The sequence below is a fragment of the Podarcis filfolensis genome (assembly GCF_964270895.1).
Source record: "Podarcis filfolensis genome assembly, chromosome: 9".
Lineage (NCBI taxonomy): Eukaryota > Metazoa > Chordata > Lepidosauria > Squamata > Lacertidae > Podarcis > Podarcis filfolensis.
The window spans coordinates 27,048,763-27,066,644 of record NC_139610.1 but is presented as its reverse complement, the minus strand read 5'-3'; the positions used below and the strand labels follow the sequence as shown (position 1 = coordinate 27,066,644).

Sequence of the window (17,882 nt, the reverse complement as noted above, 5' to 3'; positions counted from 1 at the left end):
CAAACGCTGTATTTGAAGAACAAATAACAGCTCCATTAAACTATGTCGGAGATGGAAAGGCAAGGAAATGGATGAGAAATGTATTTGCAGGATAGGGGGGCGGTATTCAAAATATATTTGTGGCTGTATAACTGGAGGAGGCAAAGTTTGCCTATCTGCAGACTGTTTTCTTAAGTGAGAAAGAAACTGGAAATGCTAAAAAGGCAGCTTTATCTCTAAATTCAGGGAGCAGTCTGGTTGCAGCAGCAATAGCCTGTGACTTGCATGTTAATCATACTCTGCCTTTTTGGGGAGGCTTTAGAAAAATGAGGGAAATATCAAATGCACAAAACAGTGAGATGACAAAGGCAGTGTATTAGAGGGCCGTCTGCTGCTACTGTGCACAAGAGCCACTCCAACTCTACTCCTTTTTTTAAATTTCCTGTCTCCTAATAATGCAAGGCAAGCTGTCTTGATAATCACTGGAATAAAGTTACACCAGGGGCAGCCTTCCAGATGTTGTTTGGACTAAACATTGGCCATGCTGGCTAGGGATGGTGTAAGTTGTAGTCCTACAGGATCCAGAGGCCAACCATGTGGGATACCCATCCTGGTTATACTTACAAGATCTATAGCTGCTTTTCTCCCTCCCATTGTGTGAACATTTAAAAGGGCTCACAGTTTCCCATCTGTATGCAGAGAAATGTATGCAAGGCATTCACTGCCCTTGATAGTTCTGCCTGGTTGCTTGCATCTTGCCTGGGTTTTCAGAAGACGCCCTAGTCAGCAGAAGTATGGAAGAAAAGCACCTCATTCACCTTGAAGTTGAGCTGGAAAAATTCAGGAGTCATCTTATTGTTGATAGGATGTCTTGGCTGTCATGAATCATCGGTCTTTCTTCTCTCTCCCCACCCCCATTGATAAAGACTGTCACAACTGAAGATGAAAAGTTATGCCAACTGCATAATGCCATGATCTACAACAACAAACCACAGAAAATTTCAGATTCGTCCCCATTGTTACAGGTCTAATTATCTGTTAATATCCAATGTCATATGTGCTGGTGTCCATTATGAGTTTGTGAAATTTCAATTCCATAGTTTATCTTGGTCATTTTTGGAGTTTTGTTTGTTTGTCCTGAACCCACTACTAATTAGTTTCACCAGCTGATCCCAAGTACCAGTGTTTTTGGGGAAGAAGGAGTGGGACAGAATAATTTATCCCACTTTGTTCAGTCAATGGAGCATATCAGGTTGTGTTTTTTTGGTGCAGCAACAACTCTTCATGCACTTAGCACATGATACATTTTATGTCTGTATACCTTTCATATACGAGAGACCAGAGTTTGGACTGCACAAGTGTTCTGTGTGCTTTATGTGGAAATTGGACAAGCTTACCAACCTTTTTTTTTTTTCACAAGTGGGATTTCACATGCTCCTGAGAGCTGGGCGAGACAGTCAGAAAATGGCTGCCATGGGTTGCATGGCATAACACAAAAGGTGAGATAGTACAGTCATTACTAGTTCTCTGACTGACCCAACCAAAAACCTCAGGTTTACCATGGCAAGTCAGCTATAACCTGCTGCTCCTGATCTTGGAGATGCAGCTGTTTAAAGCACAAGAACTCCGTTTTCCCCAGTGTCGATTCTCAACTGAAGCCTAGGCTGCTAGGCTGCCACTTAGCTGAGAATTAGCCCTATTAAACACAAAGAGACTTCTGAAGCAGACATGTATACCACAGTTCTGTAAGATAACTATATGGTGAATTCTTAATGGGTGCCTGGACATCGGCTGCTGCACAACAGGAGACGTACCTAAGCCTTTGCACTTTACACATTTTCACATTTCACATTTGTCATTCTGGCACTCTGTGTAATAGTGTTTGCAAAGGTTATTGCAGAAAATACTGTATTTTTCGCTCTATAAGACACACTTTTCCCCCTCCAAAAATTAAGGGGAAATGTGTGTGCGTCTTATGGAGCGAATGCAGGCTCCATGGCTTCAGCGATAGCAACACGAAGCCTCTGAAGCACAGTGGGAGCGCTCCCGCCGCGCTCCGGAGGCTTCGCGTTGCTTTTGCTGAAGCCTGGAGAGCCAGAGGGGTCGGTGTGCACTGACCCCTCTCACTCTCCAGGCTTCAGGGATAGCCGCCTGAAGCCTCTGGAGCGCAGCAGGAGGTCCCACTGTGCTCTGGAGGCTTTGGGTTGCTTTCGCTGAAGCCAGGAGACCCAGAGGGATCGGTGCGCCCCGTCCCTCTTGCTCTCCTGGCTTCACTTCACTGGAGAGGTGCTGCGCAGCTTTCCCTCTCTGCACAGTGCCCCTTCAGCAAAGAGGGAGGAGAAATGGAAGGGGCTCCGTTTCTCCTGCTGCTTCGCTGAAGGGGCGCTGTGCAGAGAGGGAGAGAATTTTTTTTCTTGTTCTCCCCCTCTAAAACAAGGTGCGTCCTATAGAGCGAAAAATACGGTAACTTCTAGGTCATCTCAGATGAACCAACCACAAGAACAATTCATTCTGGTTGCCAGAAAGGAAGGAAGGGCAAACTACAGAAATAATAAGGAAATAATTATCTACTAAAATAATTTTAGAAAATAAGAGAGCAGCAGCAGAAAAAGTGCACTAAAGGGGAGCAGAAAGCAACCGATGGAACATGATATGCTGGTGATCGTCAAGCACAGATAAAGAAGTACCAATTGCAACAAGTAGGAATGAGTGTGCTGCTGCTAAAATAGACCATGACATACTTAAGAAACAAACAAATAAAAATGTAAAGCCAAATGATTTGCAATATGGATAAGAGACTGGGTTTTTAATGAAATATTAAAACGTTTAAAGTATGCTTACACTGCTTTTGAAAAAGAAGATCCTGTGAGTAATAGCTAACTTTTTAATTAGAAAAGGATCTAGGCTGCTACTTAGCTAATACAAATATTGAGTGTTTATCTTGGATTATGGCAAATTAAGGCCAAACCAGGTATGTTAGACATGTATTACGAAGTTGAGCATGCCTCTTCAATTAGTTTTTCTGTTTAGTTTTGAGTTGCATAATTGAAGCATTTCTAAATAGTTATTCGGAGACTTGTCCTTAATCTCCTTCTATTTTACTTCTGGAGTATTAGAAATTGTTGGGACACAACAAAGAAAGAAAGGTTTGCGTAGTTTGTGTAGCTTCTGTACTATCTCCCCCTTCTAAGGAAATAAAAAAAATGTCCATTTTTCTATACATTTGATTTGAAGCAATACTGCATTTCTTGTAAGCTTATACATTGTAGCTACATCCCACCCCAAAAATATATTCAGACAAGGGTGGAGGGATTCCTCCCATAGGTTGAGATGCACATTCTAGCTGCAGTTAATACAGATGTAGAAGGGACTATTTTATTATCCACATTTCCTCCCAATTACTTTAAAAGAAGATTTAACTGATTATTTTAGGAATTTCATAACCAGTAATTTGTTTACTATTATCTAAAACATGACTGCATAAACATTTTGTGGCATTTCAAAATAATGTGGTATCTTCAAATGTTTAACAGGGTAAGTAGACTGACCATTCGTGATGTCCTGCCTCCCACACTTGGATCAAAGACCCGAGTTCTCGGCTTGGGAAATTCCCCAAGTTTATTTTATAATTCAGAATGTGATTATTTCATCAGTTCAGGGTACAGGTTACAAAGTTCAACAGGTACATTGGCAGAGACTAGAATACATAGACAGGCATAACTTGTCCCAGAATTTGATATGCCTCCCCTGCTCTACTTTTACAGGTGCAGAGTGGGGTCCCGAGTTCATAGAACTGTAGAGTTGGAAGAAACACAGAGGATCAGGGCTTTTTCTTTTTAAGGATAGAACATGCCAGAACTGAGTTCCAGCACCTCTCAGGTTGGTGCCATTGCCTTTATCAGAGAACAAGGGAGGCATTAATTGTGAGTTCCAGCACCTCTTTTTCTACTGGCAAGAATCATCTAATCCAGCCTCTGCAATGACAGCTCCGGCCCTGCCCTAGATGGTGTTACAGCACGCATGCCACATGGCAGCAGAAACTGGGGGTGATACAATCTTCATAGCTATGCTATGTTAATTTTGACACACACAGAGGCAGAGAGAACCTTGGCCTAGATTGAGGCCTAAACAAATACAGTGGTACCTCAGGTTACATACGCTTCAGGTTACATACTCTTCAGGTTACACACTCCACTAACCCAGAAATAGTGCTTCAGGTTAAGAACTTTGCTTCAGGATGAGAACAGAAATCGTGCTCCGGCGGCGCGGCGGCAGCGGGAGGCCCCATCAGCTAAAGTGGTGCTTCAGGTTAAGAACAGTTTCAGGTTAAGAACGGACCTCCGGAACAAATTAAGTACTTAACCCGAGGTACCACTGTAGTTCAAACTTACTGATACATTCTTGTTCAGCAAGTTCACACCACAGGTTTTTTCCTGGGAGTTATCTTTTTGTAGAATGTGGCTTTCATGTAGGAAACAGAGTGTACTGAAAAACAGGAACATTCAACCACTGGTTTCTGAATACTACCATTTTTGACATGTTTTCTATGCATTTATTATTTTTGCATAGAGACTGATGTTTGCTTGGCAGATGTTGTTTTCGAGGATGAGCATGTGACATAATTCCTGAAAGTGTGGCTTCATTCGTGTGCTTGCATGACAGAGCTAGCATCTGATTCCTGGTGCAGGAATTAATCACCAGGTTTATATCGCTATTGAAATCTCAACAATCTGAATGTGCAGCTGTTTAAATTAGTGGGCTGTGTGTGAGGACAGATTTATCACCCGAGTCCCATGCCAGGGTGTATACTAGTCTAGGATTAACTATATATAACCTTGTGACCTCCAAATATTTTGGATTACAACTCCCATTATTTCTGACCCAATGTTGGGCACGTTGGGTGGGGTTAATGGGAGTTGTGGTTCAAAACAGCCAGGTTGGGGGAGGCTGTGCTAGGCTGTGTGTGGGTATCAGTCTGTAGTCAGCTACACCTATCAGCCTGGCTTTGTTGATCTCTTTCATTACTTCATTGGCTGGTTTGAAGAACTCATACAACAAATAGTTTAGGTGTGAGGCTCCTGTCCAAAGAATAAGGGCAAATGCAACTGCATCATAGGACTTAGCCATTCTGTTGTGCTTTATGGGTGGTCGCTGGAGCTGTGGAGTTGTGCACACTGTTTTCCAGTATAAGATGGTGATTAAGAGGTTGTTGTGTGGTTGCACTGTAGTATCCAGAAAGTGAACCAGACACTTAGACTGATCTAGGTGCAAGCAGTCAAGTCCTAGTGGAATTTCTCAAGATCCTCCTTCATATATGCAGTGTACAAAAACACACCTTAGCGGGTCAAGGAAAGGACTGGAATGCTGGATCTAAAACATTTAAGCTGGAAGGAAGCATTTAACTAATGAAAAGTTGATGAAACCTCAACAGGTTGCATTCAGCAGAAGTCAGCAGAAGAAGGGCCATCCAGGAAGCTTGTAGGTTTCTCTCTCTGTCTACTCTTTCTCATGCAGATAGGACAAACTGACCTACAGCATAATCTCAATATTTACTTTGTAACGCACTGGCTTTTACAGGTCACTGATAGTGATTGACAAACTTGGCTTCATGCTCTGGTTTCTTCCCTGGGTGTTTCCAATGCATCCACTTCTAACACAGGGATTGACAAAGTTTGGGTGTCCAGGGAAGAACCGGTCCGCCAATGGGGTGGGGTGAAGCATCTGTCTCAAGTAGCGGAAGCACAAAAGGTAGTGTCTCCCCCCCCCCCGCTTCCGCTGCCTTGAAGAGTATTCTACCCTCTCTCACCAAGGGTGGACAGAGAAGATGAGTAGGGACACCTTAAGGAATACCCTGGCCCTTGCCAAGATCGGTGAGATCTGGGGCATTCTTGCACACAGTGTTTCCATTCATCTTCCCATGGGCAGACAAGACAAGAAGAAATGCATGCAATTTGGCAAGAGCCAGGACATTCCAGTGAGGGTGGCAGTGTGGTGGCATGGCAACAGTGGAAGTTGGTAAGGAGCAGGAAGTCATACCGTAATTCCTGTTTCTCCACCTAAGGCCCACCCCTGCTTTGGATAAAGGTGTGGCAGTAGCCGATCAACAAGAGATTGTGCAGAGTATAATTAATACTAATCCTTTCACTGTAATGCAGGTTGGTCAGTATTTTTATTTCAATCTTAATTGTTGAGAAACTGAGGTAAAGATCACAAACAATCCATTAAATGGATTCCAGAGCATGATGTGTGTAACCAAGAGTTCCTGACACTGAGCAGGACTCTAATCCAACCCCCAGACTGTCTCCCCACTTTTGACCCAGCTAGCCCAACCCATTGGCTGGTCAGCTCCTCAGCTACCATAGGAATGGTAGGCTCCGGAGGTGGTGTGGCAATGGGCACTGCTGGTTCTCCCTTCCTCTCTGAGATGCCTGGGAGTGCTGGGATGGGTTCCTCATCTGAGTCACTACCCAGTCTGCTTCCGCTCCCCACCTTGGAGTCATCTTCCTCTTCTGACCACGCATGCCACTCCTGCGCTGTCCTAGTTGGTGCCACAGCACCCATAACACATAGCAGCTGAAAATGGGGATAATACCATCTTATGGCTACCCAATGTAACTTTTAATACATGAAGAGGGAGAGAGAAGGACTGAATGGGTTCAGAAGCATGGATGTATCCAAGAGTTCCTGGAACTGGGCACACTCTGCTGGCTTTTTGGTTCTAGGGCAAAGGTTACATTCTGTCCCAACTGTTTACATATGTAGATATTTCTAAGCTACACTGCAGTGTTTTGAGCCCCATGAAACCTTTGAACAGATGAGATTTCTTAACTATGATCATAACAACATTGCCACGTTTTCTTTCATAAAGGTCAAGTTCTGTCCAGTTATATGTTTTGTTGAATATCAAGGAACTGTGAAATGTCTAAAGAGACAGTAGACTAGCAGATAGCACTCATAAGTTAAAGAATTATTTTAATCACTCTTGAGGCCTCAAGAATTTCCAGTACAGTATAAAGAAATGTACACTCTTCATTCCCCCCCACCCAATCCTGCCACTGCAAATCCTCCTAAATATTGTCAAGCTTTATTATCCTGTAGGGGTGTGTAACCCCTCCAGTTCAGAGACCTGATACAGCCCCCCTTAAGCAAATTTTCTGGACTCCCACTGCTTTTTGTAGCAGCAGCAAAAGGACAATACTTTGGTGGTGATGCACAGTCCAGCACCCTGATGGGAATACAGATCACCTCCTCCCTGGTCATTAGATCGATCATGTGATGAACAGAGGAATGATACCCCCCCTCCCCAGGTGCTGTCCACAGAAGAGAAAGCTGCTTACTTCTGATTCTATCCCCGCTCTCTCTGTGGGTGGCATGCAGCCCTTGAAGGCTGGGGCCAAGTGTGAATGTGACCATTGGCAAAAGCAAGGTTGTTAGCGACCCCTTCACTTAGGAAGTCAGAGAATGCCGGAAATAATTAATGAGAAGCTGCCTATTTTCCTTTTTGTGGTGGTGGTGGTTTTTTGTTGTTGTTTAGTCGTTTAGTCGTGTCCGACCCTTTGTGACCCCATGGACCAGAGCACGCCAGGCACTCCTGTCTTCCACTGCCTCCCGCAGTTTGGTCAAACACATGCTGGTAGCTTCAACAACACTGTCCAACCATCTCGTCCACTGCCATCCTCTTCTCCTTGTGCCCTCAATCTTTCTCAACATCAGGATCTTTTCCAGGGAGTCTTCTCTTCTCATGAGGTGGCCAAAGTATTGGAGCCTCAGCTTCATGATCTGTCCTTCCAGTGAGCACTCAGGGCTGATTTCCTTAAGAATAGATAGGTTTGATCTTCTTGCAGTCCATGGGACTCTCAAGAGTCTCCTCCAGCACCATAATTCAAAAGCATCAATTCTTCGGGGATCAGCCAGTGGTGGTTTAGGCTAGCAGTTTAAATGGTTCCTTTGCACAGTTGTTTGCATTGCTGATTCAAAGCCAAAGATTGCGCTCCAGCTTGCTGAAATGTGTTTGCTTAATGCTCAGGGTGTTTTACAGAGCGGAAGGCCTGCAGTCAGAAGAAAGCATGTCTGAGTTTAACGGAGAGGACTCCCAGGAAGCTCATGCTCCCTCTGCAGTGTATTGTGCTCCTTACTGCTGCCTTGAGGACCTTGAGGATGAAAACGTCCACATTTCCCACCACACCACTAGCGACCAGGTCTTTAAGAAGAGCCTGCTGGTCCAGGCCAATGATGACCCACCCTGTCCAGCATCCTGAATGAATTTGCCTAATTTGCCATCCAGGTTGGTGGTCAGCCATGGTTGCTGCGGGAGCCAATTCCGCAATTCTGTCTCCTTCGAAGACAGAGGTCCTTTGGCTGGGTCGGGACGATATGGGATTGCAGGGGGGGGGCAACTCCCATCTCTTGTGGGGTCCGTTAAGAGTTTGGGAGTAATCTTTGACACCTCCCTTTCCATGGAGGCACAGATGGCAGCTATAACAAAGGCGGCATTTTTTCATCTCCGCTAAGCTAAGCAGTTGGCTCCTTACCTCTCTTGCCCTGACCTAGTCACTGTGATCCACGCGATGGTCACCTCCAGACTGGATTATTGTAACTCGCTGTACGTGGGGCTGCCCTTGAGACTGACCCAGAAACTCCAGCGGGTGCAGAATGCTGCGGCGATACTCCATACGGGTTCCTCGCCGCAGGATCACATTCACCTGGAGCTATACCAGCTGCACTGGCTCCAGGTGGAGTACAGGATCAGGTTTAAGGTGCTGGTTTTAACCTTTAAAGCCCTATACGGCTTAGGACCCTTGTACCTACGTGACCACCTCTCCTGGTATGTCCCACAGAGGAACTTACGGTCTTCAAACAAAAACATCTTGGAGGTCCCCGGCCACAGAGAGGTTAGGCTGGCCTCAACCAGAGCCAGGGCTTTTTGGGCTGTGGCCCCGAACTGGTGGAAAGCTCTGTCACAAGAGACTAGGGCCCTGCAGGACTTGACATCTTTCTGCAGGGCCTGCAAGACAGAGCTGTTCCACCAGGCCTTTGGTCAGGGCACAGCCTGACTCCCTCCTTTGGCAATCTTCACAGAACTCTAGCCCAATGGTTGCCATTAATTTGATTTGAATTAATTTAATAATGAAATGATTTTAGAATGTTGTATATTTTTTTTGTTGTTAGCCGCCCCAAGTCAGGCTTCGGCTGGGGAGGGAGGGATATAAATAAAAAATTATTATTATTATTATTATTATTATTATTATTATTATTATTATTATTGTGTGAGGAAATGTTTTCCTTCGCTGGTCCTAAATCCTCCCAACATGCAGCTTCGTTGGGTGTCCACGAGTTCTAGTATTATATGAAAGAGAAAAAAAGAAGTGAAGAAGTGTGCATGCACACGAAAGCTCATACCAAGAACTAACTTAGTTGGTCTTTAAGGGGCTACTGGAAGGAAAAATTTTTTTTTGTTTTGACCATGGCAGACCAACACGGCTACCTATCTGTAAATGAAAGAGAAAGTAAAACTTCTCTCTCGATCCATTTCCCCAGGCCTGGCGTGACTCCAGATCTCCCCTCAGGTCGCCTCTTGCTCGCGTTTTCGCTCGGCTACCGAGCCCCAAGGCGGCAACCCTTCTCCACCCCCGTGACTCTCTTCCTCCCCGCCCCCGCCTGCACTCTTTGATTAGAGGCGGAGGCCACCCCGCCCCGCGTCTCCCTCCCGTGACCTCCTTCTCCCTTCTCGCAGTCCTGCCCCCTCGCCGGCTCCGCCTCATCCCCTTGCCCCGGGGCTTCTTTTCTCAGCAAAACGTTCCGCTTCCCGGATCAGAGCGACGCGGTCCGCGCTCGGCGACGATGGGCTTTTGGGCGATGGCTCCGGAAGGCGAGCGGCTCTTCTCCTGGGCGCTTGCCCTGCTCGCCGCGCTCGCCACGCTGCTGACTGTGTGGGTCGCCCGCTTGCTGCTCGATCATTACTGGAAATACAAGGAGCTGAAGCCCATCCCGGGGATCAGTCCCTGGTACCCGCTGCTGGGCAACGCGCTGCTCTTTGAACGCGATGGGGAAGGTAAAGGCCGGCGGGGAGGAGGGAAGCGGCTGCAAAGCTTGGCAAGAGTTTGCGGAGGGGGGAAACGAAAGTAGCCTGGTTTCTCAAGGTTTGGAAATAAGCGTCTGCCGATCGTGGCTTGTATACTAAAAGCGGCGAACAATACACAAGGGAGCGGCGCTTCCTAGGATAGGCACAGAAAAGATACAGGCACTGTATCTTTCCTTGTATCTCTTAATTTCAGTAAGGTGAGATGCCCCACAGTCATATTCTTGTTTGAGGTGTGGCTTAGATGCAGCCATCCATCATTTTACTGCAAATGTGTGAGTTTATGCTTTAACGGAAAAGGCTGGTTTTTACTTTAATATTCTTTAAACTTTTCTCTTGTATTCCACGTTGCACTTGTGAACAGGGGTGCCAACTTGAATAAAATACTAGAAGGGCCCAGGTAAGCCCAAACTTACATAATTGATCAAAAGATAAGGCATGCACACATCATTCGAATGGCAATGCCCACCAACTTGTGTGTGTGTGTGCCCCCCTATAATAATTTATTGGGGGTATCCTCATAAGTCTCCGGGCTGCTCTTCCAAAACTAGGCAGGGAGGATGAGGATAAGGGGAAAAGTAGAGGGAGTTTCCTCTGCCTGTCATTGGCTCTGACTCCAACTACAGTTAGGGATGCGGGTGGCGCTGTGGGTTAAGCCACAGAGCCTAGGACTTGCCAATCAGAAGGTGGGCGGTTCGAATCCCCGCAATGGGGTGAGCTCCCGTTGTTCAGTCCCTGCTCCTGCCAACCTAGCAGTTCGAAAGCACATCAAAGTGCAAGTAGATAAATAGGTACCGCTCCGGTGGGAAGGTAAACGGCGTTTCCGTGTGCTGCTCTGGTTTGCCAGAAGCGGCTTAGTCATGCTGGCCACATGTACACCGGCCGGAAGCTGTACGCCGGCTCCCTTGGCCAATAAAGCGAGATGAGCGCTGCAACCCCAGAGTCGGTCACGACTGGACCTAATGGTCAGGGGTCTCTTTACCTTTACCTTTACCAACTACAGTTGGGCTCCCTGCCTTCTGCCCCACCAGCCCCAGTGAGAATTAACCTAGTGCACTGGCTGTCTCTTAACTGTGTATTGGAACACAGCTTTCTTAGAGGCCTCTCAGGCATTGTTCTTGAACAGAGAATTGCAACAGGAGAAGAAAGTGCCTGGATCAGAGTATCACCAGCACTCCACACCACATGCTTGAGGTGGTTGGTGATTTTGTCTGCCTGGGCTCCACCATAACAAGCAACCTCTCCATTGACACTGAGCTGGACAAGCATATCAGCAAGGCAGCTGTGTCAACGGCACACCTCTCCCAAAGGTTACTGGAGAATGTGATGCTAATGTCTAAGACCAATATGAAGGTCTACCAGGCTTGCCTGTTGAGCACACTGCTTTATGGAAGGGAGTCATAGGCAGCTTACAGCTGCCAGGAGTGATGCCTCAATGCCTTCCACATGCGTTGCATCAGGAATATTTTGGGAGTCACATGGAAGGACAGAGTCTCAAACAAAGATGTGCTCTCCCAGGCCCATGTTCCCAGCATGTTTGCACTCCTGTCTCTGTCGACTTGGTCACATCCACAGAATGGAAGATGGCAGGACCCCCAAGAATCTGCTCTACAGACACCCAGCCCATTGGCAGACCAACTCTGTGTTACAAACGTGACGTGAAGACTGGCAGCAGCAACCCCATTGTGTTGGGATCTCTTGTAGATGATTGCAGTGTCTGGAGACAGACAGTCATTCACAGCAGTGACCAGAGGAGGAATAGCTGCTGGGAGGAGCACAGAGAGGAGAAATGCCACGGCGCACCTGTAGCAGCAAAACCAGATGCCTTCATCTATCTTGCCTGCAATAAAACATGTCCCTCCTGTATTGGTCTCTACAACCACAGCAGGTGCTGTAATTCTCCAACGGTTTGACTTTACCCCCGAAGGCGCACAGTTCCATTGTCTCCCAAGACAGACAGATGCCAGGAGAGAGAGAAAGTATCATCAACATCCCCCTGTGTACTGGCCCCAATGAAAATGGGGCTGCTGCGTTCAACTTCCCCTCTTATGTTTTGGTCTCATTTACTATACCTCAACATTCTTGCACCTTGGTTTTCCTGAACTGAGTGGATATGTCTTAAAGGACGTTCTCAGTACAGTGAGTTGAATGCATTTAAAATGTTCCCCATGGTTAGGAACCTGCATGCCTGAAGCTTTTTTTTTTTTTTTAATTTGAGGCGGTCAGGGATGTTGTGGACAAGGCTGGTGCATAGAAAGGGGCATTGGGAAAGGGAGCTGATATGTATATAGCTTCAAGCCCCCTATTCATGTTGAGATTCCTTCTTCAAACATAGAACCTGCAAAGGGCTTAGGAGCAAGTTCAACTGAATGCTGTTTTACTTAAAAGTAAGCACTGCAGTTTCCAAAATAGTTACATGAAATCTCCTAGGTGAATCAAAGTGTTTCCAAACAAAGTGTGTTAAGAGCTTGTTACATAAAGTAGCTACATTAAGAGCAGGAAATCAAATACTTTAAGTATCTATCTTGGGAATTGAGTAAATTGGTATGGTTAGAATTTTTTAGAAGTATTATTATCCAACTCTCAAAAAATGTGTTCTTTTATACATTCTTTGCCTCCTGAGCAATTCTGCAATGCTGAATATTCTGCCTACCATAGTAGACATATTTTTTGGACAACTACCAAACTTAGAAATGTGAGCTGCTGCTGTTCTTCTTCTCTGTATATAAAATGTGGCATTCTTTTGTCACATTTGCCACAATGTATGAATTCTTTTTCCAGCCTAGGAAAATGTCATTTAATTGTTTGGTTGCTGAATCTGAAGAGAACTCACTGAGCCCAGTCTTGATGGTCCGCCACTCAAAATTCCCCTCTCCACTTACCCAACCAGAGTGCCAGCTGTTGCTTTTGGGCCTGAAACTTTGTTTTGCAACACCCACATTCTGTGAAATGAATTATCTGCTGTTTGCATAAACAGAAAACATTGATCATGTAAAACACCACACAATGAAGGGGTTTCAGCCTCTGTTTCAACTGAATCAGCTTTAGCAAAATCTTTTACAAGCATGGTTATTACTCCATTACAGGATGGGGACTGTATTTGCAGAGGTGCAGATGTATCTTCTCCTATCATGGCTGGATCAGCTGGCCAGTTATATGGACTTTCATTAGAAGAATATATGACAGGACCTCTTTGCTGGGCTACAACATCACCTGCCTCATCTATTGCACTCACGTCATTTTAAAGGACTAAGGGTGTCTGTTCTGTTCAGGACAGATCTATTACTTCTTGAGCCACCTGATTTGCTGTTGCTTCTGGGACCCTTTCTTCAATTACATGGTCACAATGATCAAATATGGATTATTTTATATGCTGTGCCAGAGTGGGGCCCACTACCCACTAACAATGGGGAGCCTCTTTATATGGAATCACCCATGAAGAGGGGTTATTTATATGGTTAAGATGAGTTGTAAGCAAATGTAAATGTGCTCTTATACTTTCTGATGTTTACCAAAACTGATTGAGCGTGCTGCATGAATTTAAACTTGATGTGAAAGTGGGAGGTTGGAATGAGTCCCTTGTCTCTTGCAATCTGAATTTAGGAAGAGGGGTCTCCTGCTATGTGTTGATCTTTGCTTAGAGTAGGTGCTATTCTCATGAGAACAAGTAGCATAGAGGTGGGATATTGAATTTCTTATTTTCATACCTGATGCATTTCCTTCCTCCCAACCCAGCTTTCTTTAAACAGTTGATCGATTACACTGCGTTGTTATGGAATACCCCACTACTACAGCTCTGGGTAGGACCACTGCCCTTTATTATCTTATATCATCCAGAAACCGTAGAGGTGAGTCTCTCATTCTTACTCTTTACTACAGGTCTAGAGAACTCCTACCCACCAAAGGCCACATTCCCTTGGGAATAATCTGCCAAGGGGTGCATGCATGCCTGTGGTGGGTGGGGCTGAAGTGGATGGTGAATAGGGCCAAAGTGGGAGCAGAGCCACCCCATTCTCTCATGTACCATCCATTCACACGCATTGCACAAGCATGTACCTTGGTCATCCATCCTCTATTCTGGCATACGCTTCTCACTCCGTCCTTCTACTTTCTTGTTAATTTGCATATTCTCTCTCTCTCTCTCTCTCTCTCTCTCTCTCTGACACACACGCACCTTCCAATTTTCTCTCTTCCCCTCTTTGCCCCTCTTCTCCCCATGGGGCAATTGGACTTAGGAAAACAAGTTTCCCTTAGTCCCCGATTCCCCCCAGGTTTGTTTTCCTAGGGTGTATGTGTGTAATTTCACCCCCCCCCAAAGGGTAGGGGAAGGGTGCATGGGGAGCGTTAACTCTTTCCTCCACAGCTGCTGCACCTCTCCGAAAATTGCCTACCACTTCAGTCAGGCTTAGGAAAAATTGTTTGGTGTGGATGGGAGCTAGCCCTCTCAGGCCTAATTCCATCATTGGGACAGGATGTGGATCACAGTATGTGATCCTGCTGCACGGTGCTTTTATTCTAGAAAAAAATAGTTGCCGGTACTCACCATGAAGTTGTTACAGTAAGTGCCACACTTTTTAACAGCAACGACAAAGAGGTGGCAGTGCTGCTTACCCTTGAATACCTCCTGTAAAAAAAACGGAACGCTGCTGCACCTTTGAAAGAAACCACCCCCTCCATAAAGCAGTCTGAATGTGAACTCAGTCAGCTGCCTTTCATCAGAGAAGATAACCTAAAAACTCTGTTCATCTTCCAAGGCAGGTTTGCTCAGCATGTCCCCATGAAGATAAAAGTAACCCAACAGCCATAGCGTTGCCATTCTACCAGGTGCTTTATATACCTCTCCCTCTTTTACTCAGAAATAAGTGCCATTGTTTCTAATGGAGCTTGCTCAGTAGTGGGTACCTGTTTAGGTTCGTCCGCTATCCTATGCACACTTACCTGGGAGAAAGCTTCAATAGACCCTTTGGAACTTACTTCTGAAAAGACTCAGATGCAATTGCATATTAAAGGCACCAGTCCTCTGCATTCTGACCTGGGAGTAAGTCCTGTGGAAGCTGCTAGGACTTAATTCTTAATAAATATAATCAGTGTTGCTGGATCCAGTCTTGGATCCTGCTAAATTGGAAGTACTTCTGCAACCCAAGAACAGGAGTGAGATAAATTGCTTATGTAAAGCTTGAGCTGTACAAAGCCTTGAACTTCATTTTGTACTATCAGCGCGAGGATTGTTTTCAATGCAGATATTCTGTTAATGATCCACTAGTTTGAAAACATCAGCAGAGTGCTGTTATCTTTGTTCAGTTGTTGTTGTTTTAAGTAAATCCTATTATAGTGATATGCATTTTCCAATATATCTGTTTGGATGTATTTTTTTAAAGCAGGTGGAGGCTTTTTTCCTTGGCAGGATTTTGACAATGGCAGCTGCTAAAGGGATTAAAAAGAATTCCACCTGCCAGATTCAAGGAATGACTGGGTGTAAGGTTTCCACCACTTATGCTGGACAAAAGGATTGTCTGTGGGCAGATACGGTTGGGCTATTAGAGTGGGATTAAACTAGGCAGGGCAGCCTGGTTTTGATTTCCTGAGAGGAAGATTTAGAATTCTAGAAGCGGCTAAGAGTGTTTTATGGGCGGTGTAAGACAACAGCCCGTCCTAGAAGGATTTTATCTGTCCAGTGACAGGTTTAAAGTGTGAAGTTAAGAAGGATCTTAAATACTTCATTACCAATCTGATGTCAGGACCTACCACACCCTCGGGGCATATTCAAGCTCTGGAATCTAAAGAGAAAGCAAGGGAGCTGCTAAGACTGCTAAATCAACAGCTGTCACTTTGAACTCAACTAGAATATATTTTAGATAGCGAAGGCACCATTGAACAGATAGCATTGGAGGGCAAAGTCAAGAATTTACGTTTTTTAATCTCTTCTGTTGGCAGGTTGTATTGAGTAGCTCTAAGCATATTACAAAATCCGATCCTTACAAGTTTCTGCATCCTTGGCTGGGCACAGGGCTTCTAACGAGGTAAGGAAAATACACCCCTGGAACATGGGTGCGCAGTGTACCCCTTTGTCGCACCCCTTGGAACACAGTGTAGCTGGTGTGTCCAATACTGGTTGAGCTGTTAATCAACACATATATAAGGAATGTGTGAAGGAAGAAATGGGACTGGGGTCATAATTCACACCCCCAACATTCTAGTTCCAACTCCAAGTGTCCACCTCCTCATGCCCTATTGAATATGTGAAAAGGGCCCCTCCTCGTGTACAGAGGTATTCACTGCAGATGGGAGGCCCCTTTCAGACGCTGTGCTGAATATGGACTTTGGAGAGGGAGCTTCGGGTGCAGTCCTGCTCCATTTTCCTCCTGTTTGGTACCTGTGCTAACTCATTTTAACAAAATGTTTTTTTTTGGGGGGGGGAATGGCCAGCTGGGGGCAAGGAGGAATAGAGTGAACTGGAGCACTTCGTGCTGCAATGTTTTGTTCCAGGTCCTGCTTGAAGGCATTAATGCATTTTGAGACTTGTGTGCATTTTGTTTTGTTTTTTTATAAGATATTTTCTTAGCATTTTCCATTTTTTACAAACAATAAAAAGAAAAAAATTAAGAATAAAAAAAATAAAAAACACATAACATTCAAAACTTATTTTTGAATAACATCTTTCACTGACCTCCTCATACCTCCCCTTCTTGTATTCCAGTTCGAATTGTTTATCCAGCAAATCCTTATCTCCCAACATTACAATTAAACCCCTTATTTTCTAACCATCCTCTTATATTATTATATCTTAAGCTCTTGATTATTTACCAAGAAAAAAGGGACCATCTAGCTGTAATGGTAATAAGATTATGACTTGTGTGCATTTTGAGACTTGTTTGTGGAGAGAAAAATAATATTTAAGTTTCTGTTTTGCAGCACTGGGGGCAAATGGCGGTCCCGAAGGAAAATGTTAACGCCCACCTTCCATTTCACCATTTTAGAAGATTTCCTTGAAGTGATGAATGAACAAGCCAATATCCTTGTTCAGAAACTTGAAAAGCATGTGGACAAGGAGCCGTTTAATTGCTTTTTCTACATCACGTTGTGTGCCCTTGATGTAATCTGTGGTATGTGTTGTGGTTGCTGTCAAAGTGTTGCAATAAATGAGGTTTAAACATCCCTGCTCATTTTCTGGAAGAATTGAGCAGAAGTGTTGTTTTCCAGTGTTAATAGCATGTTATTCATTTAAATGCGGATTCAGTGATCCACGGTGGAGAACACCAGTGGTTTTGAACCTGTGTGCCATGGCACCCCGGGGTGCCTTGAATGATGGTCAGGGGTACTGCAGGCAACACTGGCCTCCATCCATCTTTTCTTCCCCTCTGATGCGCTCTCACGTCTCTGCCTCCCAAAGGCTTGTGTGGCTGTTGGTTACAGCAGCCCTGGCTACAAGTTCCCCAGGCAAATGCTGCCTCTGGGGCTGCCCAGGGATGCTTCCCAGGCCCCTGTGGGGCAGTGTGAGAAGGCACCTCTCTTTGGAATGGGGTGGGGGGCAGCTCAGAGACCAGGGGCGGCAGCTGCAGCTGCAGGAGAGGAGAGAGAAGGCTGAGGGAACATTCCACAAGGGAGGGTGTTTGAAAAAGCAGGAGAGGCTACCAGCTCTGCAAGCAAGGGATCACATAGATGGGCTCCTGAACCCCACAGGGTGCCACAGAAAGAATGTAGTTGGTCAAGGGAGCCGTGGACTCAAAAAGGTTGGAAACCTCTGATCTACACTGATAGAGAAGGGAAATAATTCATTGTCCAGTTGTAATCAAATTGAATCACTGTTGATTTGTAGTCAGTCTGA

The 17,882-nt window shown here is 45.3% G+C and overlaps 1 protein-coding gene and 2 long non-coding RNA genes across 4 annotated transcripts in view; 1 reads left to right on the top strand and 2 right to left on the bottom strand.

Moving 5' to 3' along the window:
* LOC310770361 overlaps window positions 1-17,882 on the bottom strand; it is a 334,814-nt gene that overhangs the window by 47,277 nt on the left and 269,655 nt on the right. The window lies entirely within an intron of this gene.
* Window positions 9,243-17,882, bottom strand: part of LOC310770345 — a 76,302-nt gene continuing 67,662 nt past the window's right edge. Inside the window, exons 2-3 of the long non-coding RNA XR_014552093.1 lie at window positions 9,464-9,692; window positions 9,243-9,315 (exon numbers count right to left, since the gene is read on the bottom strand). This is a non-coding gene — a long non-coding RNA (uncharacterized lncRNA). The remainder of the gene's footprint in view (window positions 9,316-9,463; window positions 9,693-17,882) is intronic.
* Window positions 9,736-17,882, top strand: part of LOC310770143 (cytochrome P450 4V2-like) — a 100,171-nt gene continuing 92,024 nt past the window's right edge. Inside the window, exons 1-4 of one of the 2 annotated variants that reach the window (XM_083630529.1) lie at window positions 9,736-10,030; window positions 13,793-13,905; window positions 15,992-16,077; window positions 16,970-17,160. In XM_083630529.1, coding sequence (XP_083486655.1) covers window positions 9,820-10,030; window positions 13,793-13,905; window positions 15,992-16,077; window positions 16,970-17,160 — 601 coding nt within the window. In that variant the 5' untranslated portion in view covers window positions 9,736-9,819. The remainder of the gene's footprint in view (window positions 10,031-13,792; window positions 13,906-15,991; window positions 16,078-16,969; window positions 17,161-17,882) is intronic. The other variant, XM_083630528.1, reaches the window with a different exon arrangement.